Source organism: Gymnodraco acuticeps, unplaced genomic scaffold, assembly GCF_902827175.1.
Source record: "Gymnodraco acuticeps unplaced genomic scaffold, fGymAcu1.1, whole genome shotgun sequence".
Classification (NCBI taxonomy): domain Eukaryota; kingdom Metazoa; phylum Chordata; class Actinopteri; order Perciformes; family Bathydraconidae; genus Gymnodraco; species Gymnodraco acuticeps.
In genome coordinates this window covers 4,145,111-4,170,205 of record NW_022991154.1, presented here as the reverse complement: position 1 = coordinate 4,170,205, position 25,095 = coordinate 4,145,111, and the positions used below count along the sequence as shown (strand labels likewise).

The following is a 25,095-nucleotide window of genomic DNA, read 5'->3' as shown; positions in this document are numbered from 1 at the left end:
AAATGTGTTTTATTGTATTGAGTGGTAGAAGTACTTATATGATTCTGTTTTTTCAAGGTTGTGTCTTCCTGGTCGAATGTACTTATTGTAAGTCGCTTTGGATAAAAGCGTTAGCTAAATGCAATGTAAAAGTAAAGACATGTCTAACATATTCTTTGTTTGAACAACTTACTGAAAAGGTCTGCCACCAATGACAGACTGGTCGCGGTGATTTACACTCAGCCTACCTGCATCAGGACTGCTGTGGGTGGGAGGCAGTTGATCAAACCATTGTGAGCGAAATGCGGGGGGGGGGTCACAATCTTTGGAAACTTAAAAACTCGCTATTAAGTGTCTATAATCAGCACAAGTTCTTTCATTGCGTATTATTAATTCGATTGAAATTACATACTTATGTTTACAGTGATATATTGGGGGGGGACATATCATATTTTTCATATGATCAAAAAGTGGGGGTGCAAAAGCACACGTTTGCTCCCCCAAGGTCAATTGTGGGGATATACCTGCTCTGCTTGCTCCATTGCTCAGGCGCCCATACCATGCAATGAATGAAGGGAGGGGTGCTCATTCTGTCAAACAGAGTAACAAGCACCTGTTTGTTTCTTTTGTGACGTTTTTTTTTTAATACAGGCAATTATACTTTTGAGTCATCTACATTAACTTACTTTAGGATAATAATAAAACCATATTAATAAAAAGATAATAATAGTGTTCTCTGGGCATAATAATAGTGTTCCCCCCCCCCCCCCCCAGTGCTGGACCCTTGGAATCATCCTAACCTCCCCCCCCCAGCTACGCCCCTGCGACACACACACACACACACACACACACACACACACACACACACACACACACACACACACACACACACACACACAGAAGGAGGGGAAAATATACACACAAATGACCTAACGACCAAGGGTCGTAACAACACACATACAAAACTACAGACATATTTGACAAAAAAGTCCTGACGTTTTCATTTTGTTTTTCTACAACTGTGAGCTTTGATCAGATCAGATAGAGCAGAACCTGTCGCTGGCGAAACGGCCAAATGTAGGGAGTGTAGACCATTAACCATAGCAAGAAACCAGGGGGGTATACTACGAAGCAGGATTTTCGCTTAGCCGGCTAAATTCAGGGAAAACTCCGGCTTTCCGGTCCTACGAAGCTGGTTCTCTTTTTAGCAGGCTTGATCTCCATGTTAACTTATGCTTAGCGGCTAACCTGGTCGGGACCAGGTTAGGTTGCAGGCTAAGAGCTCAACTCAGTGAAAGCACTGCCTGCTGACCAATCAGAGCTCAGTGTGCGGAGTTTAAAGCGATCAAGTCATATTACAGGAGAAAGGAAATACAGAAAAGCTGCCGTCGCAGGAAAGACGGCCGGCAAAAATCACCGACTGTGTGAACGTGAACATTAATAGAATATCACCTCCCATCTTCAGAGCAATCTGACTATTATAACATTAGCGTTAAGAACACTTACCACATATCTACCACAACATAAGTAACCGGATCAGAGTAACATTAAGTACAGTCCGCGGCATATCACTTAATGTTGTAGCCTATCATATTTTCTTATCTGAGTCGTATCTGGCCGTGCAACACTCACAGTGTCACATAGGCCTACTGTATGCAGAAGTATTATTTTAAGCAACACATTAAGTTGACGAAACACTCGAGACAAATGTAATTAAAGTCAGATCGTGTCTTAGACGGGGCAGTGATATCATAAACCTGTTAATGTACGCATTCAAACACTTTTTCTTTTGCCAGCTGTATTCACCTTGCAGGTGCAACTATGTGGCTTTTATCCTGGATAAAGTGTTTAAGTCATGGATGTTTAAAGTTTAACTTCTTCATTTTTGACTAGTATTACAGTTCACTTTTCATTCAGGAAGTATGACGCTGCGCTGTCAGTGCGCTTCTCCATGTTTGTGATTGGTCGAATGCTCCAAATACCACCCCTTTCATGTGAACGCGCACCTAACTAGATAGGAAACGGCTGGCTTGAGCGATCCACTTGATAACCAGCGTCGTAGTACAGTTTAGCGAGAGCGCGTATGTTTTGGATTAGGCCAACCGGCTAACTCAAACATATACAGGTTAGGTTGAACCAGCTTCGTAGTATAGGCCCCAGGCTTAGATGGGCTACATATCAAAGGATATTCTGTGGGATTCCGCAGTCAAACCATTCCATCAAACACTTTTTGGTGTTTTTGGAAGGTGCCTGCGGAATATATTGCTGGTAATTACAACTTCTTTTGGATGACAATAACAGGTGTCACAAGTTTATCCACCCTCTCAGAGAGGGAGCAGTCGAAACGCCCACATTTTTGACATTTCAGCTTAATGTATTTGTTTGAGGTAATGTGTTCCTGCAAACATCAAGATATTCACTGTCAGAGCTCGCAATACAAAACTAAATTATTTGAGCTGCATTTTCTCTAGAGTGTTACCGTAATATCCACATACTCTATGACCAATGTCAGACATATTATTGGATAATAATTGTTATTAAATTAATTTGTTCATTATTTTATTGTTGCAGTTGGTAAAAGAAAAGCTTTTTATTTGTAGCCTACTGTTTATACTATATTTTCTGTCAGCTAGTTTTTGTATTTCAGCAAAGGGATCAAAGAAGTTCATATTTACCTATAATAATCCACAATAGACTAGAATCGCATTTGGAGAGCATACACACTTTGATTTGTTGTGGAAAATATATAATAAATAACCCAAATGTAATAAGTTGTATAGTTCCACCAAAAGTAATTAACAATATTCTCCCGTTTGGGTAAAATCATCTGGGTAAAATAAACGTCCAAATTACCCTAATAATTTAATAACAAAATTAGTTTGTAATTTGAAGTAGGATACAGAAGCCTACCTCGACCTGAACTAAAAGGAAAGTGTAGCCTATAGTTACTGTCCACCAATGACCATCTCGCATTATTTCCATTATTTTCATTCATGGGTTTCATAGGCTACAGTCCATGGTTTTGTCACTATAACTTCTGCAGTCAAATATTAGTTTGCCTCCGCTAAAGGTAGTTTGTCTGATAGTCGTCGGTGCCCTCCCACTCGCTTAACAGGTTTAACTACGTCACGACGTTATAATTCTCAGTGACAGGTCATCCGTCAGACAGAGATGAGTTCCCTGCAGGAAGGAGACCTCACTCTGCGGGGGACCAGAGCCCCCAGCCGGCTGCAGGATGCACGCGACACCGAGGAGTCAGCACAGGTGAGTCCCGCGAGACGCGGGGTGGGGGGGGGGTGACTATCTGTCGTCTCCCAGGACAGAAGCAACACACTTCGGGTTCAATAACCCACTTTATCGGAATGACTGGAGGCGAGCTCTTCTTGGGAGGTCGTTGCATTTATTTAGCTCTTCTGTTTCACAAGATAGATTCACTAGATCACAGACCTATCCTTTTTCTGCTGCCTCGTTTTACTTCTAGAAAACATATCCCGCTCGCTCACTCTCGCTCTACCATACCCACCCACACATGCACGCGCCACACCCCTCTCTTAAAGGGGAAGCGATCTCACTTTGCATGACCCTAATGTCATAAATTATAACATTACCCCCACTCTGGATGGCAATTGCACACAATTCTAATCCAGCACAGTAAATTACATGGTACATTAAAGGGTACAACATTTCAGTGCAGATATATAGCAGTATTTGTGTGCACATATCACTGTGGAGCATAAGGAAACCCTGATAAAGGCATTAATAGCTGAGCTCTAAAATTCTCTAAATTCTCCATATGGTTATCAACCTGCTCTCCTCAAGTCTTCTTTTTCTTTTTATGTATGAACATATGAAACAATAACATTTAGCTTGGACATTAGTGAACAACATAACGGTGTCCATGAACAGTCCTTTAACTGTGGGGCTTATGTCCTCACCCACTCACCATACCAGACAGGTGGTCCTCTGTTGCGGCCCGTCCGTGGCCCTGGAACATGATGGCTCTGACGGTGCTGCTCTGCCACACTACCCCCACTAACCTGAATGTCCTCAGGGGTAGAAGAGTCCGGAGGAGTAGAGGGGACTGAAAGGGCAGCAGCGACAGACTCCACTTCTGGATCTGACGGGGTGCAGCTGGAGCCTTCCTCAGCTGCGGCGTCAGTTTCGGTGAACAGTTGAGATAGACCCAGGGTAGGATCTGCAGGATCCATGTCCAAGGCAGGGGCCGACACCTCCGTAGGTGTCCATCTCCGGGCGTGCTCTACAGCCCAGGCGTTGTCCAGTGGATCACGGCAGCGGTAGGGTTTCAACTGATCATGGTGAACCACTTTCACTTTAGTCATCAGGCCTTTCTGGATGCGATACACCAGATGTGTCCCAGAACGAAGTATTGTCCTTCGTACGACGGGAGAAACTTCCTGACTTTGTTTTGGACTCTCCGTGTTCCTTTAATCAGGTACCACACAGCATCACCAATATGGTACTGTGTGTGACAGCAGTTTTTGTCGTATTGTCTCTTAGCACGTTTTACAGACTCACCAAGGGCCTCTCTGGTGATTTGATGAGGCAGCTCCAGGCGTTGTCGGGTCTGCTGGATATATTGTGGCCAGTATCTTTTGTAGTGTGGCATTAAATCTTTCGACTTGGCCATCAGATTGAGGTCTGAAAGGTGTTGTGCGTGTTTTCTCAATGCCAAACAGCTTACACATTTCCTGAAACACTTCAGATTCAAAGTTTCGGCCTTGATCACTGTGCAGCATCTGTGGTGCTCCATAACGACACACCCACTCTGAAGCCAGCACTTCAGCCACAGTTACAGCCTGCTGGTTGGGAAGGGGTTAAGCTTCCACCCACTTTGTAGAATAGTCCTGTATCACAAGTAGGGCTGGGCGATTTGGCCTAAAAATAAAATCTCGATTTTTTTCTAACTAATGGAAAATGTTCTATTTAAACCTCGTTTTTTTTCTGTTTTTTTCTGTTTTTTTCTAAACAAACCAGACCAAGGCAACATTTTAATACATATTTTCTTTATTAACACAATAAAAATAAATGAGATTACCAAGTAGTCTAGGCCTATGTGAACAAATCAGTTGTTCAAGAATAAAAAAAATAAAATAAAAACAGCACCACTTGGCTGTCATTAATGTGCTAAGATTTTTTTTAAATCAAACTGAAAAAAAAATCTCTTGTAGGCCATCCCTGAAAAAACTTGTAAAATGAAATACAACAAATAATAAATAATGATAATGAAATTAATAATAAAAAAATACCCTCAAACAAAATAACATCCCTTTAACTTTCTAGGAAGTTGTCTAGAGGTTTTTCGCGAGGAAGACAAGCCTGTCTACTGCCTCTGGCTTGAGGCATGCTCTTTGGCATGTTACAATGTTACCCCCCTTACTGAAAACCCTCTCCGAAGGGGCACTTGTGGCAGGAATGGAGAGATATGTCTTGGCCAGATTACTCAGTCTGGGGAAGTTACCTTCATGTAGCTTCCACCACTGCAGTGGGTCTGTATCAGGGTCTGTCTCAGACGACAACAAGTAGGATGACAGCTCAGCTTCAATTTTGTCCTGCTCTGACTGGGAGGTAGACGACACTGTCAGTGTCTTGTTCTTGAAGAAGCTTGCTAGAGTTTTCTTCTTCTTTGTAACAGGTTCAGCAGCTTCTTCTTGGTGCAGGTCCTGCACAGATGTGCCAGGCTGGGATTTGCTTTTCTCAGCTGGAAGAGACATCAGCTCTGTAACAGCTCTTTTCTTGATTCCGTCCACTTCGTCATCTGCTATATAGGTTGTCCGGAACCAGAGGTTCATGAGTGAGGCCATGTCCAGGAGTTCCTGTGTTACAGGGTCATTGTATTTATTGTTGAGGTAGTTGAGTATGTTGCTCTTGATTTGTTTGGTGAGCTCGGTCTCACCCTCCTCTGGCTGCAGAAGGCTGTTGTTTAACAGGTGGATTACCGGTTTGAGGTAGGAGACACTCACGTAGGCCTCACCAGATAGGGCATCAGTGAATTCCTTCAGTGGACTTACAGCTTTATTAATTGACTCCAACACGTCAATGTCCTGCCAGGTGGGCACCAGGTGCCTGCTTTTCTTGTCTGCTCCCAGGACCTGTGCTATGGCCTTCTCCTGTTCCAACAGTCGTTCTACCATCAGTTGTCTCGAACCCCACCTGGTTAGGGACTCGGTGATGAGGTTGTGAGATGGTAGACCGAGCTCAGCCTGTACCACTGCCATATCTCTTCTCTTCTTCCAACTGAAGGAAAAGGCACTTACAACCTTTTTGCAAACCCCGATGGCACGGTCAATCCGTGGATCTTTCATACCATTCACTATACAAAGGAAAGAAAAAGGGAAGAAACCAAAAAGGAACATTTTAGAATGGCACCATTTAATCAATGTGACAAGGACAGCATTCACACATTGTGATAGTCTTTTTTTTATGATTTAAATATTATTATAAATGTTCCATGACAGACAAACACAAGAAAAAACTGTATGACAATACAAGGACATGGCTGTAGCACAAACCAGTGGGAGGAGGGAGGGTTACAGTGTTAAATTATTGTATGCATGTGTTTCTCTTTAACACAGGATAACACGCATACATATTATCTTACACATTATGATAGTCTAACACTTCTTAATTAAGCTTAATTCTGTTTGACAAAGAAAAGAAAATGTTTCACACTGTAAGTATAATTTAATGAATGCGTAGCCTACACACACGCACACACACTAGTATTACATTATTTATGCATTTATGGCAACTATGCATAACTGTATCAAGGCTCCAGACTTTTTTACTGAATATTCCAATCTTTATTCCAGACTCAAGGTCCATATCACACAAAAAGACAAAACACACATCAATAAATAAGTTAAAAAGCTAAACACAAAACAGATAAAAACAAATGGATAAAAACATAAAATCAGTCCAATCACAGAGAGCCACACATGCTCACTGTCTGTAGAGGCTGTTGCGCCAATGTCTCTAAATCATGGAAGAGAACCGGGTAGAACTCTTCACAGGGTTAATTAAAATCGAGATAACATAATTGTCCGAGTCTTCTAGGCGACACATGAATTTGTACATTAACTTTCTTAAAAGGGCTTGACAAGTAGGTACCCCCAAGTTAACAAACAGCTGGCTGGCACTGTGCCATCTTGGTACCCTCACCAGCAACCGTACAGCATCATTGTATGCAATTTTTAGTTTTTGCATGCTTCTAGTCTTGTAGTTACTCCACAGGTGAGCCGTGTACAATGGTGTACAGAAAGCTTTAAATAGTGATACCTTGACATCTATAGAGCAGTGGTTCTCAACTGGTCAGGCCTCGGGACCCACTTTTTACTTGGTCAATACATCGCGATCGCGACCCAACATTTTGAAGCACTCAAATCTATTCAACAAAAAATCGTGCTGTAATATATACGCTTTTCAGCATACAATATTAATGAAAGTGAAGTACAGTGCATATATCCCTTATATCCCTTCACAGAACTAAAGTATGCTTTTAAAAAAGGTTTAATGAGATGATGGAATCAAAGCTGAACTATATAAAAAGACACATGCTGAAAACCCAACCCCAGCAGGGGGTCTGGGGGGATTCTCCCCCAGGAGATTTTTAGAAATACTAACAAACTATGCATTCTGGTACACTCCGAGAAGAAAATAAATAAATCTATTACTACCCGACATGTTAATAATATTTTATGCCATTGTTTGTTTTTCACTTTGTTCTGACATCTTGCTGCGAGAAGAGTAAAGAGGAGATGGTCTGTGTGACTTACTTCAAATTGTGGGTAATAATAATAATAATAATAATAAATAATATTTTTATAGCGCCTTTCAGGAAACCCAAGGTCGCTTTACAAGTCGGGTAGGGGGGGGGGGGGGAGTAGGGGAAAAAAGGCAGACAGGTTAAGGGGGTGGGGGGGGGGGAAGTAGCGGAAAAATAAACCTATTAAACTAACTATACAGTGGCGAAAGCCTTGGTAAAAAGGTGCGTTTTGTAAGGGTAGATAGCTCCCATTGTTCTGTGACCTGTCAATCATCAAACCGGGGGTCATATTTCATTATGTGTTCATTTTTATCTGAAGTTGTACCCATGGATGTATAAAGAAGAGTTATACCGCAAAGTTATTCACCGTGGGGACTTCTGGCAACAATCTTGATTCTGATTGGCCAGAAGACTCGAAAAAACATCAGCAAAGATATTTTATTGAGAAGATGATCACTACGTGACAGAAGTTTTCAAAACCGTTTATGGTCTCCGGTACTTCCAGTCCAACGCCGACTGCATGCACAGCGTTAGAAAATCGGGTCTTCAAAATAAAAGTTTGACTTTTCCCCCCAAAAGAAAATTCCAATTTTCTTTTTTACAATTTTTTTTTCTTCACTCACACATCCGCGACCCACTCAAAACGCGACCCAAAAGTGGGTCGCGACCCACTAGTTGAGAACCACTGCATAGAGCACTTGTGAAACTTCCGCATTAATATGTTTGCCTGAGCATACAGTTTGCAGCGTTGTCTATGGATGTCTTTGTCATCTGTGAGATCATCAGAAATATAATGACCAAGGTACTTAATCTTACTGCACACAAGTAGAATGTTGCTACTGAGAATACAATTAGGAAATACAGCCTTTTTATCCTCCTTACTTCGCACAATCATGATGCTACTCTTCTTGGCGTTATACTTAATATTAAAATCAATGCCATACTGGGAACAAGTCCTCAGAATAGATAGGTTGTCTCGCATTTCCCCTCCCCCACACTAAAGCCATCACTGAACCTAATATGCAACTGCATCAATCCATTCAATTCGTTTTTATACATGTAGCAGTTTGTTATGCATTGTGTAGCCACTTACTGATGGCATTGTGAAGTCTGTGTCCAAAGCATTGGAGGTTGGGCCACTCAGTCAGTCTCAAGGCTTTAATCATGTTGGAACCACTGTCCGTATTCATGCAAGCCAAGACAGTCTTCTCGAAGCTTCCAGCGAGTCTTGTAACCCTTGGGCTATTACTTCGCCAGTGTGGTCGTCCGGGAAGTACGATGTCTGCAGGCACATGCCTCGCAGGGCCCATTCTCCGTCAATAAAATGCACGGTCAGACTCAAATATGGGTGTGTGGTTCGGCTGGACCATAGGTCGGTAGTGGTGGAATAATAAACTATGTTTTGCAGCTGCTCTGCGACTCTAGCTCTTGTTTTGTTATATAAATTGGGCAATGCAACTCTGGCGAAATGCTTGCGGCTGGGCAGTTGATATTTCGGGTCTATCGTTTGCAGCATCTTAATGAACCCGTTTTTTTCTACGGTATAGATGGGGACCATATATTTTGCGATGTAATATGTCACCGCATCTGTGATCGCCTGCCACCGGGGCCCTTTCTTGTCATAAGGAATGACTGTTGAAAATGCTGCTGCCAAGGTTACCTGCTTTTTTGCAGGCGCTTTGTGGCTTGAGCTAGCATTTGCATCTCTTAGTGCTACACACTCCTGCCATTCCACTGCATGTCTCTGTCGCAGGTGCTGGAATAAGTTAGTTGTGTTGCCATGTTTTGCAGCGATCGTCTTTCTACAGACCTTACACAGAAAAGTTGTTTGTTCTATGTCTGACCGCTTGTACCCGAACCACTTCCATACAACTGAAGTAGCACCTTTTTTAGGAATGAGTTCTTCTTCATCTGTGTTCGTGGACATTTTTATGGTACGTCTGTCGGTGGCGCGGTGAATGTGATTGTAGTTGGCTATGTGACTACCCGATCTGCAGCTCTGCACATGCGCACAGCAGATCGGGCAGAGCTGCAGATCGGGTAGTCACAGGCAATGTGGCTGAGTTTTGTGCGCGTTCAGGAAAGTGAGAGAGTAAGCTACTACGGAGTCCCTTAAAGCAAAACAAATCTGCGGAGTCTAGAAATGTTTTTAAATCGCGATTTTTAGGTTCAGCCATTTCATAAACCGTAGGAAAGTAAAAATGCAAATTAATCGTTAAAACCGAAAAAATCGCCCAGCCCTAATCACAAGCACATAACAGTTTTTGAGATCTGTCTCGTTCAGGGGCCCCATGATGTCCAAGGCGAGGCGCTCCATGGGGTCTCCTACCCTGACAGTGCCCATTGGAGCTTGTGGTGTCTTACGGGGCCTGGCTTTGGATGCGCAGCTGGTACAGGTGCTACACCAGAGGGCAACGTCTTCTCTCATTATGTACCAGAAGTATCGGGTCTGCAGCCGGGCAACTGTGTGCATTACACCAAAATGTCCACCTATTTGGCCATCATGCATTTGTTTCATGACATCAGGACGGAAGATTCGAGGCAGCACCACTTGTCTGGATCAGCCTCCTGAGCCTGCCGCAGCTCCTCTGGGCTCCAGCCGCAGAACAGCCCAGTAGTATTGTTGGTCGTAGTCCTGTAGATTATTCCAGAATTTACATTGTCAATCTCAGCAGGTGAAGCTTCTCCTACCCCCACTGGATTCACTGCTGTGGAAGCTGAGGGTATCTCTATCCCCACTGGACTCACTGCTGCGGAAGCTGAGGGTCTCTCTGCCCCCACTGGACTCACTGCTGTGGTAGCTGAGGGTCTCTCTACCCCCACTGGACTCACCATCGCCTGGTTGATGTCAGAGTCCAACTGGCACTGCACCGCCTGATCACTAAAGCTCACCGGCTGAGGGGAGGGGCATGGCAGCTTAAATGGACAAGACTCGCGGCAGGGTCTCCTTGAGAGGCTGTCTGCATTGCTGTGCAGCCAGCCAGGCCGATGAACAATCTCAAAGTTGTATTCACCCATGTCTCTCCAACCACCTGGCAAGCTGTCCCTCAGGCTCTTTCATCCGTGTTAGCCAGCGAAGGCTGCTGTGGTCAGTGCACACTGTGAAGGGCCGGCCCAGGAGGTACTGCCTGAAGTGTGATGTAAACTCCACCACAGCCAGCAGTTCACGTCGTGTAGTGCAGTAATTCTGTTCAGTTTTGGATAGTTTGTGACTCCCATAGGCCAGCACATGGTCTCTGCCCTGCTGAACCTGAGAGAGGACAGCGCCAATGCCCACATCGCTGGCATCTGTGTCCAGTATCATGTTGCCTTGGTCGAGTGGATAACCCAAAACTGGTGCTGTGGTTAGCAGACGCTTGAGCTCGTTGAATGATTCCTGGCATTCTTCACTCCAGTGAAAACGGGCATACTTCTTTGTCAAAGCGTGGAGAGGCAAAGTCTTTAACGAACCGCCTGTAGTATGATGCAAGGCCGATGAACTGGTGGACTTCTTGGACTGATGTAGGCGCCGGCCACTCCTGCACCTTCTGAACTTTGCTGGGGTCAGTAGCCACACCATCCTCAGAGACAATGTGGCCCAGGTAGGCCACCTGGCGGTGAAAGAGACAGCATTTTGCAGGCTTGAGTTTCAGGTTAGCCTGTTGGAGTCGGTTGAAAACCTGGCTCAGTCGTTGCAGCATCTCTGGCACATCTCTGCCCCGCACGATGATGTCCTCCAGGGAGACGAGGCAGGTCTCCCACTGCATGCCGGTCAACACGTGGTCCATCAGGCACTGAAAGGTTGCGGGGGCGTTGCACAAGCCGAAGGGTATGACATTCCACTCAAACAGTCCATTTCTTGTGCAGAAGGCAGATGCTTTGCGTGCTCTAGGGGTCAGCTCGACCTGGCAATAGCCAGAGGCGAGGTCCAGCGTGCTGAACCATTTGGCATTGGAGAGGGTGTCTAGTGTATCTTGGATGCGGGGTAGTGGATACGCATCTTTAATAGTGCTGTCATTTAGGGCTCTATAGTCTATGGAAAGGCGGTAGGTGCCGTCCTTTTTGCACACCATAACTATAGGTGACGCCCAGCTGCTGTTACTGCGGCGGGCCAGTCCTACTTCCAGGCTCTGTTGTATCTGCTGGTTGGCACTTTCTTGCTTCTCTGAGGCCATACGGCGTGGTGTTTGCTTGACTGGGGCAGCTGGCCTGGTTAGGATGTCATGCTGCACCAGGCTAGGTCATCAGGGCCAGTAGAAAACACACTGCCATATGTGTGCAGTAACTTTGCAAGCTGGGGCTGCTCTTCAGCTTTCAGCTCAGTAGAGCTCTGGGCGTAGAGCTGTTGCAGGTACTTTGGGACCGTGGGACCAATGACAGTCCCTTCGTGGTCGCCAATGTTGAACTTTCCTGTCGGCTCCAAGACCGTAGTCGAGGAAACGGGGGGGATGGACTCTCTGTCGTCTCCCAGGGCAGAAGCAACACGCTTCGGGTTTAATAACCCACTTTATCGGAATGACAGGAGAGAGGCGAGCTCTTCTTGGGAGGTCGTTGCATTTATTTAGCTCTTCCGTTTCACAAGATAGATTCACAAGATCACAGATCTATCCTTTTTCTGCTGCCTCGTTTTACTTCTAGAAAACATATATCCCACTCGCTCAGTCTCGCTCTACCATACCCACCCACACATGCACGCGCCACACCCCTCTCTTAAAGGGGTAGCGATCTCCCTCTGCATGACCCTAATGTCATAACAAGCCGAAAGACAGCTCTAGAACAATGTAACCGCACATTCGAAACCTTTTTTATTTGAACCTTCGAGAAATTACTGGGGAAATCATATGAAGACGTATTCAGATATTTTTTCTAAGTTAACGATAAGATAAAAGGCTCCAATACTAGTGAAAATAAAACTTGTGTTTTAACAGCAACATCAATTTTTAGACGGATACATTACTCAAAAATCGTGTCTTTGACAAGGTTGACAACAAGCTACGACGTCACCCGGCCCGTCCACACAGCAGCGTTAAACAAATCTTCCAACGCTTCTGCCCATTCACTTTGAATGGGGTGACGTCACTTTGCCTCACTTTTCGCCGAACTGCATTGTGGGAAGCAAAGCGGAGATTTCCAGGCATCTCAGGCTTCAAAAGTTGAGCAATGTTCAACTTTTGAAGCTGAGGTGGAAGCATCAGCCAATCAAATCCCGTTTATGCAAATCTGACAGTACAAGCGCTAGCCAATCAAACCACGTGTAAACTGGGAGTGAGTGACATACCACAGTTCATTTTCTATATTCCTAACAAAATGGAGGAGAAATTAGTTATTGCTGTAGCAAATCACCCGGTTCTTTATGACCAGTCCTTATTAACTTACCGGGATACAAACCGGAGGAACCAGGCATGGAGGGAGGTAGCAGAGACAGTTGGTGAAACTGGTAGGTTTTCGCCTGTTTGGGGAGTTTATATCCAGTTTACTTCGTTTTAACATTGCCATTGCTTTCTATGTCAGGGGCGGGAGATTCATGTGATTGGTTGTTGGTCGCGTTGCTCGCAAAAAATCCCCAAGCTTCAGATACACCCACCTCCAAGATTTTTTTAACGCTGCTGTGTGGACGTACCAATTGTCAGACAAGCCAATACGCGGCGTCTTCCGAGCTCGACATTTGTCTCTCTGCAGCCCGAGGAGAGACGGGTGGAAGGGACCGTCTACAAAGTGCAACACCAGAAAGACATTCTGCAAAAATATGCAAAAACGAACCACCAAAACCACACATTACTAGTCTCCTTTTTGTCATACTGCAATGTTTTGAAGATATTGATATCAATTTGGTTTATGGAGTATTGATCCGTAAAGTTCTTTATCTTTACTACCAATCTTTATGAAGCATGAAACCTGCGCTGCAGAGGATGTTAGAGGTGCAGGGGCAAGAATTCTTAAAAGGTCAAGCCGTTAAAATAAATATATTTATGCCTGGAATCACTACTTTTTGACTTTTTACAGTCAACATTTCTTAATTCCTTACCTTCCTATATATTAGTAAATTACATCATGTATTTTTCTAGTTTCTTATTATTAAGTTTAAAACAGTCTTCACCCCTCCAAAAAAGACTGAACAAATGCTCAAACTAAATCTTAGAAGTATATCTGTTTACCTTGTCTCAAAGTCCTTTGTTAAAAACGTGTGTGTTTCTTTTTTGTTCCCTCCTTTCTCTTGTCTTTCCTCCCTTACAGCTGACTCACACATTGCTAGCAGAGGTATCATCACTAAACAAAGCTAGTTAGCATATTTTAAGCGGCTACATATTTAAACCATATCATCAGTGCCTCAGTCAGGACTGCAGAGTGCATGTGTATTGTGTTTAGTTCTTTCACCAAGGCTTCAGGGCCGCCCCTGTGACCAATAGCCCAGAGGGAGGGCGGGTAACCGAGCATGGGCACCATTCTCCTGACAGAATATTTTTATTCACTCAAGACTGTGCACAGCATATGGCTCCACACTATACTGTTAGGAGAGGAACTGTGATAATAAAATAATACACAAGTAGAGTTTAAACTGGGCCAGTATCAAAAGATAGCAGACTCTTCAGGATGCAGACAAGGCTTTTTACAACTCTGTGTGACGATTGGCTAAGGCACTTCAGTGTGGTTCACCCTTCGTGACTGGGGTTAGGGCAAAAATGAAATGTATTGATTTGTAAAAAATGTAAATTCAAAACAGGACACATACAAGGAAGGGAAAAGGGCAGGTGTTCGTCCCCCTTGTGTTTTCTCTTTGCATGTTCCTGCTTCCAGTGTTATATTATTACATTGTATTATTAAATTGTCCTATCTGATGCATTAACATGTCTATATTATTGTTACTGTTATAAATAGATGCTGGTGGTTAAGTCATTTTTGTATGGGCCTATAGTTGGGTCATTTAGTTTGTAACAGTGCATCATATTTTTAAATGGTTCTCTAAAAGTAAGTAACAGCAGTGCAATATGATCTATTTAGCTTGCTTTAAACAGCTACACCGGTAAATCCTGCTTTTGTGTGAGGCTAATGTTTTCTTCTTTAGGGACTTTTATTTCAGTATTTTACAAATACTTATTATTTCCCATCACTCTTCATCACATGCATACATTTGAGTTATTAATTACAATACAAAATGTTTAAAAATTAAAAAAACTGTATGCACTCAATGACTTCATGCTTTACTCATTTAATTTATATTATTATAATACTAAAACACTTAGGCATGTCCTAACATGTCCTGGGTACAAATTCCCTCCAGTGGATGACATGTAGAAGATTAAAGATAAACTTGGCTACTCTATTGCAAGAGCATTACTGTTATAGTGCAGGTGTAAGGTGAAATAAAATATTTTTTTACAACCTCCTTGCAGTTATATCACACATTTCTTTTCTCAGGGAGCCGAGAAACCCTTCCAGCAGGTGATGGATGTCAGCACAGGAGATCCCCACAGGGCAGGGATGAAGCCTGTCTCGTTTGTTCGGCAGGTTTGTTTAAAATGTGATGTGTGTGTGTGTGTGTGTGTGTGTGTGTGTGTGTGTGTGTGTGTGTGTGTGTGTGTGTGTGTGTGTGTGTGTGTGTGGTGTGTGTGTGTGTGTTGTGTGTGTGTGTGTGTGTGTGTGTGTGTGTGTGTGTGTGTGTGTGTGTGTGTGTGGTGTGTGTGTGTGTGTGGTGTTGTGTGTGTGTGTGTGTGTGTGTGTGTGTGTGTGTGTGTGTGTGTGTGTGTGTGTGTGTGTGTGTGTTGTGTGTGTGTGTGTGTGTGTGGTGTGTGTGTGTGTGTGTGTGTGTGTGTGTGTGTGTGTGTGTGTGTGTGTGTGTGTGTGTGTGTGTGTGTGTGTGTGTGTGTGGTACCTCTCTATCTGTGACCAGTCTGACAGCTACTAACGGAGCCTGTCTCCACCTGTTTGTGTTCTCAGGTCTTGGCAGCGTGTCTCTACCCCAAGCTCCTGGATGAAAAAAGCCTTCCCCTGGATGCCAGGCAGAGGGCAAATACGCTTCTGGGGGTCTGCAGTGGAAGGAGCGTGGGTAAGAAGGAAATACTACTCATTCATTCGTCCAGGCAACAACACATATTTTAGAATTCCTTTAACTGGCAACTCTCCTCTAATGGCTGATCTATAAAATGTTTCGATTGCAGGCTCATACTGTGCAACAGCCTATGGCATACCATATGTCTGTAAAAGTGTTACAGAGTTCATCATGAGGCGAGACGGTGGAGTGAGCTCAAACCCAGAAGACATCGTCATCTCCTCTGGTTCTACGAAGACATTGTTGGTAGGATGATAAAGTATCTTTGGAGTATGATTAGTAGTGGCATTTTTTGGAGATGAAACAGACATCTTAATTCTGAATTACAAATAAACGTCCATTAATTAGCTTTGAAAGTCAGCATCCTAACAATGGCAATGCTGACATGTTGATGTTTACTATGTTCATATTCTTAGTTATGTGTGTACAAATGCTAACATTGGCTAATAAGCACTAAACACAAATCCAGAAGGTTGATGGGAATATCGTTTGTTTTGCAGGAATTTAGTTATAAACTAAACCATTGGTGCAAGGACTATTCTGACCGGCTGTCGGCACTCTTTGTAAAGAGTGTCACCAAATATATTACAATTCAATAGGACATTGTTGAGACTTTTCACCTACAAAACTAATCGTAGTGGAGTAGTCAAAGGAATTGAGTCTGTGGGTTACATGAATGTTTGAACTTTATTTCATGGCAATCCATATGTGTTACGACCTCTCTAAACAAAAAAGGTGACACTAGAGACACTGGAAACCAAAAATGTGTAAAGGACGCAAAAGACAGTTCATTAGTAGAAAACAAAGTGCTTTAGCTTTTAAGGCCGCTACACACCAACCTGAGACCAAAGAACGCGTACCGAAGGCGTCCCGACTTTTACGTCCCGACTTTTACGTCTGCTACATCGCTACGTCGGCTACGTCCGATTCAACATGTTGATTCAACATGTTGATTCAACATGTTGAATCGGATGCGGGAGGTGTGAAAATGTGCCGTAAAGCAACGGCGGTGCGGGACACACCAACCTGAGTAGGGCGCCGTGAATGCCCGACTGCCTCTGACGGCCTCTGACTCCCAAAATCGGGTAGGTGTGTCAGGGCCTTTAACCTAAGCAACTGTACTCAAAATTGAAAGAAAACTAAAAAAGGGATAGGCCATCCGAGCTCAATCAATCAATCAATCAATCAATCAATCAAATTGTATCGATGTAGCCCAATATCACAAAGGATACATTTGTCTCAGTTGGCTTTACAGTTAAAGCATATGACAACCCCAGTGTTTATATTGGCCACCTTCCAGTTGAACAAACGCTGGGGAAGCCTCCTAATCTACCTCACAGTAGACCAATACAATCCTCTAAACTTCGTGAGAAAAAGACTGAACCAAGCCTCATAAATGAAATACCAGTGAACAAAAAACACATTGTGCTCATGCACGGCCACAGAACACTGTGTGAGATTCTAACACTCAGCTATTTAGAAATGTATGTTGTCTTGTCTTGGCTTGTCTGAACACACCTGCTCGGGTACACGTCGTACACAAGTCTTTTCCAACAGCAATTACCGCATTAAGAATAAACACATTAAATAATCATGCCAAAACGTTTTATACCACGTTTTTACCACATCTTGAACCCCCATTTGTGAGGCTTTGCTGGCATATAAACACAAAGATGAGACTTTCCCTTGAACGGCACCATAATTTCATCAACTGCATGACATTCTTCAGGAGGTATGCATAGGAATTGTTCACGTAGTTTTTTTAACCATGGCCTGAGTTTCCAGAGTTTGTCTTTCTTCGCATCATCAGACACATTAAAGTTGTCCTGGAAGTGAATCAGTGTCAGAAATTTCAGAAATCGATCTCGAGACATCACATCACAAACTGCATGGTACTTTGTTTCCATCTCCCAATAGGCTCGTACATTGGGCATCTGTATTAACCCCATGTGCATGTACATACCCAGAACCTGCTCAATTTCTTTGGCAGTTGTGTTGACTGACTTATCCTGCTTCTGTACACTATACAAGTTTGTTTGTTTTACTATTTCCTGTAGCATTTCATCTGTAACAAACTGTTTGAAATACATGTATTGTCACGATCTGTCTTTATGGTGTTTTGTCTTGTCTTGTTTCATGTTTTATGTTGAAAGGTCTTCACTTCCTGTCTTGCCTGTTTCTGTCTGCGTTGTGTCTTGTTTAAATCTGTCTGTGGTTCCCGGTCGTTAGTTTCCCTGGTGTGTCTAATTTACCCGATTGTGTTCACCTGGTGTCCCTGTGTTTTCTCCTCCCTCCTCACCTGTGTCTTGTTTCTGTGATTAGTCTTGTGTGTATTTAAGTTCTGGTTTTTCTGTCTGTCTTTGTCGGTTCGTCTTTTGTCATGACTAGTTCGTCGGTGAGTGTTCTGTTTTGTCTTTGTTGTTCACCTAGCCTTGAAATAAAGGAAGTTTCACTTTAATCTGCATTTGGGTCCTACCTGCTTCACACACCGTGACATGTATGGTGTCCAGTCACACCTGTCTTCTGAGGCTTCCTCAACACATTCATCAAATTCAACAGCTGGAGGATCATATTGTACATTTCTCCACCTGTATTCTTTCCTTTTCCCTTTTCCCTTTGCCTCGTGCTGACTACTTTGTTGTTGTTGTTGTTGGGCCCTCTACTTCTTTCCTCAACTCTGTGCTCATCTGGTCAACACTTTCCTCCTCTTCACTATCACTATCTGAGCTTCCCTCAGTAAGCTTTGCGTTCCTTTTCCCTTTGCCTATGGTTTGAATAAACACATTAAAGAATCATGCCAAAACGTTTTATACTGTGTAGTACTGTTGCATTATCTTTATTGTATTCTTAATGGATGTGTTCAGATGGTTCTGCACCTGATGGCCAGTGGGGAAGGGGAGACTTGCACAGGTGTGTTGACCCCGATGCCCTGCCCACACACCCTGCCCACACTGCTGAACATGGCTGGATTGACTTTGGTGCCTTACCAGCTGTTGGAGGACCAAGGCTGGGCTGTAGAACTGGACGAGCTGCACCGAGCTCTGAGAACCACTAGGGGACACTGTTCTCCCAGAGCAATTTACATCAGCAATCCAGGAAACCCCACAGGTAAATGCGAGCAGATACATTGACTGATCTCCGAACTACAATCATTGTTGCTCACTATTAAATGTACTTCTAGGTCATGTGCAAGACAGGAAATCAATAGAGGAAGTTATTCGTTTTGCTGCAACCGAGGGCCTCGTCCTGTTGGCTGATGAGGTGATTACAAGCTTAACAGGGACACTGATTCATAAAAGTTGTTCCCAATTTCAAACAAGCTACCTTTTTTCTTGTCTTCCTAAAACCTTCTAGGTGTACCAGGACAGTGTGTATGGACAAGGGAAAGAGTCTCTTTCCTATAAGAGAGTCCTGTTTGAGATGGGCAAAGAGTACTCAAAGAAAGTGGAGTTGGTCTCCTTCCACTCATTATCCAGCGCTTTCATGGGGGAGTGAGTGTCTTTAAAGAGGACATGTTATTCTCATTTTCCGGTTTATTCTTGCATTTTTCAGATTTCTATATCTGCATGGTAACCCAAACCCTAACCCTAACCCTAATGTCCCCCTTAGTCCATCTGTTCGTCTACACAAAAGTATCTTTGCTTTGCTTAAGAGCAAATCCTTTATGCAATGAAACAGAGGGCCACACTTCCCTCCTTACACATCAAGTAATAATCATACCAACTCTACATTTAGATTCAAGACATCCAGATAAGGTTCTCATCTTATTGTGACATCAAGGCACCCAGAGCCTCCTCACATGAGGCACGCCAAGGGTGAAATTCTCCATGCCTGTAAAAGAAATATATATTTCTTCATGTGTGATACAAATGTTTCCCAACACACTGTGTTTACGTAGGTGTGGTCTAAGGGGAGCGTATATGGAGGCAGTTAATCTGGACCCAGCCGTGATGAAATATTTAAGAGATGCGCAGGCCCCTTCCAGCCCTCCAGTTTTACCACAGCTCGCTCTGGAGGTCATGGTCAATCCACCCACCCCCGAAGATCCTTCCTATAAAACATATTCACAGGTATTGGAAAAACAAACTCATGTTTTCTCAAATATTCTTATATAGTTATATAAATGCACCACATTAATAACTATATTGTTAGCCAAGGAGGAACACTGCTCATTCAGCAGGATATTTCCAAAAACTGTTTTAGTCAGGTCATTTTAGGTAGTTTAAAGTGTAACTTATCTAAAAACAGGGCGGATGAAGGCAAAAACAATATGGTCACAATTGAGCTGAAAATACAAAACAAGGAGCTGAAAGACGCAAAAATACACTTTGCTGTAGAGCTGCGAGAAACTGCAGTATGGGGGTAGTTTTGGCCCAATACCAAACCAACCCCTACACCCTCCCTCTACTCACTTCCACTCCGTTTGATGGTTGCGTGGAGAGTCAGCTACACTGAGTGCTGTTCCAAACCAACAAGTAGGGAGTGGGAGTGGCCAACCAACAGTTAGTCAGCATCTCTTACGACCAACCACCTGCCTACCTGACCATGTGCAACGCTGTTTGCGTCCGTCATGTAACACGCTGTGTACACATAGTTCTGTGCTAAAATGCATTAGTAAAATGCACAGATATAGAAATGTCATATTGTCATACAGATGCTAAAACTTCAAGGTTACATCATAATCTTATTTTATATTTTTGCTTGGATCATAAACCCGTGTCTTATCTTGAAAAAACGGCAGACGTGTGCATCTGATAGTATATTTATAGTCACTGTTGCAAAAACGAAGCAGCTCATAAATATCTGATCTAAAAATTAAACGAGGTTTACAAAAAAATGGAATGCCACGATTGATTGAGTTTTTATAATAATAGATGCTCACCATGGTTAAGAAAAGTTTTTCTTTGAGAAAGGAAAGTTTTTCCCAAAGCTGTATTTACACCCTCCACCTTAAAGAAGGAAGCCTCATTCAGCTGTGGGTGTGACGAGTTCACTCACAGAGTGGGAGTGCGTTGGGGGCGGTTTGGAATTGGGCCTCTATGTTGCTCTTTTCTATGAATGATTCCTTTCACAATCATCTTCACTTAAAATCATTTCAATAATTGCAGGAGATTCTTCACTCTATGACAACCTTGTCCCAGAATGCTCAGCGTGCTTGTGAGTTCCTGAATGATCTATCAGGGATCAAATGCCAACCAGCGAAGGGGGGAGTTTTTCTTTTTCCCCGTCTGCATTTACCACCTCAGATGGTAGAGGAGGCCAAGGTGAGGGATCATCGCCACTGGACCTCAAGCCCAAAACTTTTTTACAAATGGCTGTTTATTATTAATACAAGAATATACTATTCTCTGAATATTTTTAAAAAAAAGCACTGATTATAAGAAATATTATTAAGTTGATTCATGTTGTGCATCATATCTCATATTATGCCTTGAAAAGCTTTAATTACAATGGGTCAAGGTGATTCATTCCAGATGTTAGGAGTGGAGGCAGATGTGCTTTACTGCCAGAGGTTACTGGAGGAGGAAGGTGTGCGTTTGGGAGCCGGCTGTGAGAACGGACAAGTAGATCCAAACTTCCACATCAGGTAAAAAAAAAATGCCTGATACCTTCATGTAGGCATCTGTTATTTAAAGGGGTCCTGTTATGCTAGTTTGCGTTTTGAAGGTGTGACATGTCTCCATTCTTTAATGCTGCAGCACCTCTTTTCACCCTCTGTCTGAAACCAGAGCCCATCTGCTTTGATTGGTTAGCTGGCCGTCTATATTTGATTGGTCTACCGCCGCCCCTTAACCTCTCACGTACAATGTGTTGGAGCGTTAGCCAATAGAAGAGTGAGTGTAACACAGTGATGTCATTATTTTCCAGAATGAAACAAATTGGAGTCAAATTGATGCGTTTCAGGAATGAGGGAGTGTGTGAGAGAGAAACTCCCTCTGGAGAGAAATTTGGGATTTTAGCCTTTGTAGGCCATTTACATGAGAAGAAACCTACATTACACACTAGAGGAAAGGAAACCCCAAAAAGCATAAAAAGGCCCCTAAGGGAATACAAAAAAACAGAGTACACAGAGTTGTTGTAGTTTTTTTATAGAGAGAACATTGTACTAAGATACATTATTAAAGACTTTTGGAAAGAGAGGGCATTATGAAACCCAGGGACTTTTTGTGACATTTATGAAAAAAATTGTGAAAATATGTTCATTTTACCAAGAGTGCTTTATCCATTTAGAGAGCTACTAACTAACTTAGCCACAGAACAAATGTACATGTAATTTGGTTAGCATGTAAATCTATCACTATTTATTTATTAAAAATCCTCTTCTAACATTTTGTATTTGTATTGAATAGCTCTCTTAGATGCTTTGTGGAGAACTTATATATTAATTTCATCTTAATTGTAAGCAGAAATCATTATAAAACATTTACTTTTCCAAGGTTTTTTGCTTGGAATTTGACACTAGGAGAACTCTTTGAAGCCCGAAGCTTTGTGAATATGAACTATGAAGACATTTTGTAAAGTGGGAACATCCTGGAAAGTGTTGGACAGTTCAGATCATTCGACTAACAGTGTGCCGTGGCAGGGTAATAGGGACTCTTTGTTGGGCATAATTATCTCGCTGCAAGTTTTTCTTCATTTTAAATGTATAATTCTGATCAAGTCACCAATGATTTGTCCTTTAGACTCATATGTGTTCATACATGGTAATGCATTGTTTTCTTTCCCCTCAGGTTGTGTGTTTTGGCTCCTTCCGACACCCTGGATGAGATCTTGGCACGACTTCACTCTTTCCACCTGCGCCTGCTGGAGAGGTTTCCCTGAGTCAAGGGAAAATACAGAATCCTGGTCAACACTACATACTTTTTTATTACTGCTAATTGTTTGATTGACACTGTCAAATACAATTCTAACTTTTTTTTGGATGCTTCAGCCTAAATTATACTTCATTACTGTATTTTGACTTTTAAAACAGAGGATGTAAGCTGTCCACTGACACTTTTTGAATATTTCAGATTAATCTCACCTCTTTAAATAACAAACATGTGTGTATATATATATATATTAGGGCTGTCAAGTTAACGCGTTAATAACGCGTTAACGCAAAAAAAAAATTAACGTCACTAATTATTTTAACGCGATTAACGCATGTGTATTTTTTTCCCTCGGCCGCCCCGTAGTTTCAGAGTCATCGAGTTTAAAATACCATCTACAAGCTGATGTTGACAGCCCCGCCCCTGCCGCCCGCTTGTGGCAGACCACACTTCCACGCTCACCGACTGGCTATTGGGAGGACCGGGAGGGTGTGTGTATGTGTGGCTCGAGCGAGCGAGAGAGAGACCTTACGTGCATTGTTGTTGTTAGCATCTGGTGCTAGCTAGCTGCACTAACAGATATAAGGAGCTGTTTAAATGAAAACAGAGGAGCTACATTTCGCCGACAACTGCGCCGAGCACTTGACTTTATGCAGGCAGCCAGACAGAGGGACATTGTACGAGAAATCAGCACACTCAGCACGGATAGTGCAACATGATTGCAGCGTCCAGGCAGCTCCCGTTCGAGCATACACTCGAACGATCCATCTCTCACACACACACCATTTTTATTGTATTAGGTTCCAGGTTGAATTGAGGCGAATATTTGTAATGTTCAGAAGTTGTTGTGTTTAATATTCATGAGAATATTTGTCATTGTTCAAATGATAATATACATTTGCATAAAGCATATTTGTCCACTCATATGTTGATAAGAGTATTACAAACTTGAAAAATATTCCTCTAAGGTACATTTAGAACAGATCAAAAATGTGCGATTAATTTGCGATTAACTATTTTAATTGACTGACAGCCCTAATATATATATATATATATATATCTATGTTTTATTTTTCTGAAATGCATATAACACTCAGTGTTTCCATGAAAAACACAACATTAAATCAAACAACAAAAGAAATACTACAAACCTACGCATACTATAAACTATGTGTAAAATACTACTCTAGGGTCCTGCTTACAAAACTTTACTTTAGGAAAACCAAGTGTCATTAGATGTAGTACTGTACTTGAAGTTTGAAGATTATTGCAATGAAATACAAAATAAAATCAACATTTGGACTGTAAACCATTGTGGATTATTTTCTCTTTTAAAATACTCTTTTAAATTATTGTAACGTGTAACTGCCATATTCTTGTTTTCACTCTCACCCCCTTCTACACCCCCAAAAGTCTAACACTGTGTTATATTTCTGTACCTGTGTTGTTTTTTTCTGGCTCTGCAGGGGTTATGTAAGGAGAGGTGAGACAGATGCTGGAGGGAAAATAGATTCCCAGGTCAAAAGGTGTGTGTGTGTGTGTGTGTGTGTGTGTGTGTGTCTGTGTGTGTGTGTGTGTTGTTGGAGATTTGGAGGGATAACTGGTCCGCTTTTCAAATCTCCGCGCGTTCCTATGAAGCTGGTTATAATACAGGAAGGAATCCATATCTACAAAGTAACCGTTAACAATAATCTACTTTAATGGCAATATGACAATGCAATACAATCATTACAATACAACATGATATATTACAGTTATATTGCAATGCTTAAGGAGTAATGCCGGCTTACTCCTGCTCTAGTCCGCATACTGCAGAGCTACTTTCACCCGAGGGCAGCATGTGAAGAAGAGGCCGAACGCCAGGGATCCACCGGATATATACCAGAGTAAGAAGGAGGGGTTTGGTGTTAGGTCAGCTGGTCATCTTATTGGGAGACGCAACGCAGCAGGAAACGCAGCAGGAAACCAAACAGGCTCACTTTCCAACAAAAGGTCTCAAGGCCTGCATACCTACACCTCCCCCACAGAGCCATAAAACCCTGTTTACTCCAACCAGCCCAGAATGTTTATAGCCATTTGTAGTCCTTACATTTATGAAAGGATAAAACAGAGAAATCAATATAAAACACAAACACAGGTATTGTTTGAACAGTATTCACTTAACTGCTACTATTGATAAGCACCAGAGAAACCCAAGGGACCTCTCTTAACATCACAACCACTGTAGCTCGTTCTAAGTTGAATGCAAATCAGGACATGCTCTCACCTTCCCCCATCTTCCTTTGTCCTCAAAAACACATGTCAACAGGCCCCAAATGCAGCTCACAGTTTTACCCAAATTATTCTCATTTTAAGCTTATCCATAGTTTGCTAACATGAATAAATACAAATATAACTCTACAAATCCCCCTTTTTATCTCCTTCTCCAGAGATAAACTTAGACAAGGCATTTTGAAATATACCCACGGTCATTCTTTTCTACTGTGTCCGTAAAT

At 42.6% G+C, this 25,095-nt stretch overlaps 1 protein-coding gene across 4 annotated transcripts; it reads left to right on the top strand.

Annotated features, from left to right (window-relative positions):
* Positions 1–2,036: 2,036 nt before the first annotated feature.
* LOC117560593 (alanine aminotransferase 2-like) lies at positions 2,037–22,713 on the top strand. 4 transcript variants are annotated; one of them, XR_004571194.1, is made up of 13 exons: positions 2,037–2,247; positions 3,127–3,243; positions 15,158–15,247; positions 15,677–15,785; positions 15,898–16,034; positions 18,653–18,896; positions 18,970–19,049; positions 19,143–19,279; positions 19,687–19,858; positions 20,897–21,052; positions 21,263–21,375; positions 21,518–21,622; positions 22,520–22,713. XR_004571194.1 is itself a non-coding variant. In XM_034237520.1 (12 exons), exons 2-12 carry the CDS (start codon positions 3,151–3,153, stop codon positions 22,608–22,610), a joined length of 1,422 nt encoding a protein of 473 aa, XP_034093411.1. In that variant the 5' UTR covers positions 2,037–2,247; positions 3,127–3,150; the 3' UTR covers positions 22,611–22,713. The 4 variants fall into 4 exon arrangements, 2 of the variants coding, with proteins under 2 accessions (XP_034093411.1, XP_034093412.1); XR_004571195.1 differs by lacking the exon at positions 21,518–21,622 and having other exon boundaries at positions 21,249–21,375; positions 22,520–22,557; XM_034237520.1 differs by lacking the exon at positions 21,518–21,622.
* Positions 22,714–25,095: the final 2,382 nt, after the last annotated feature.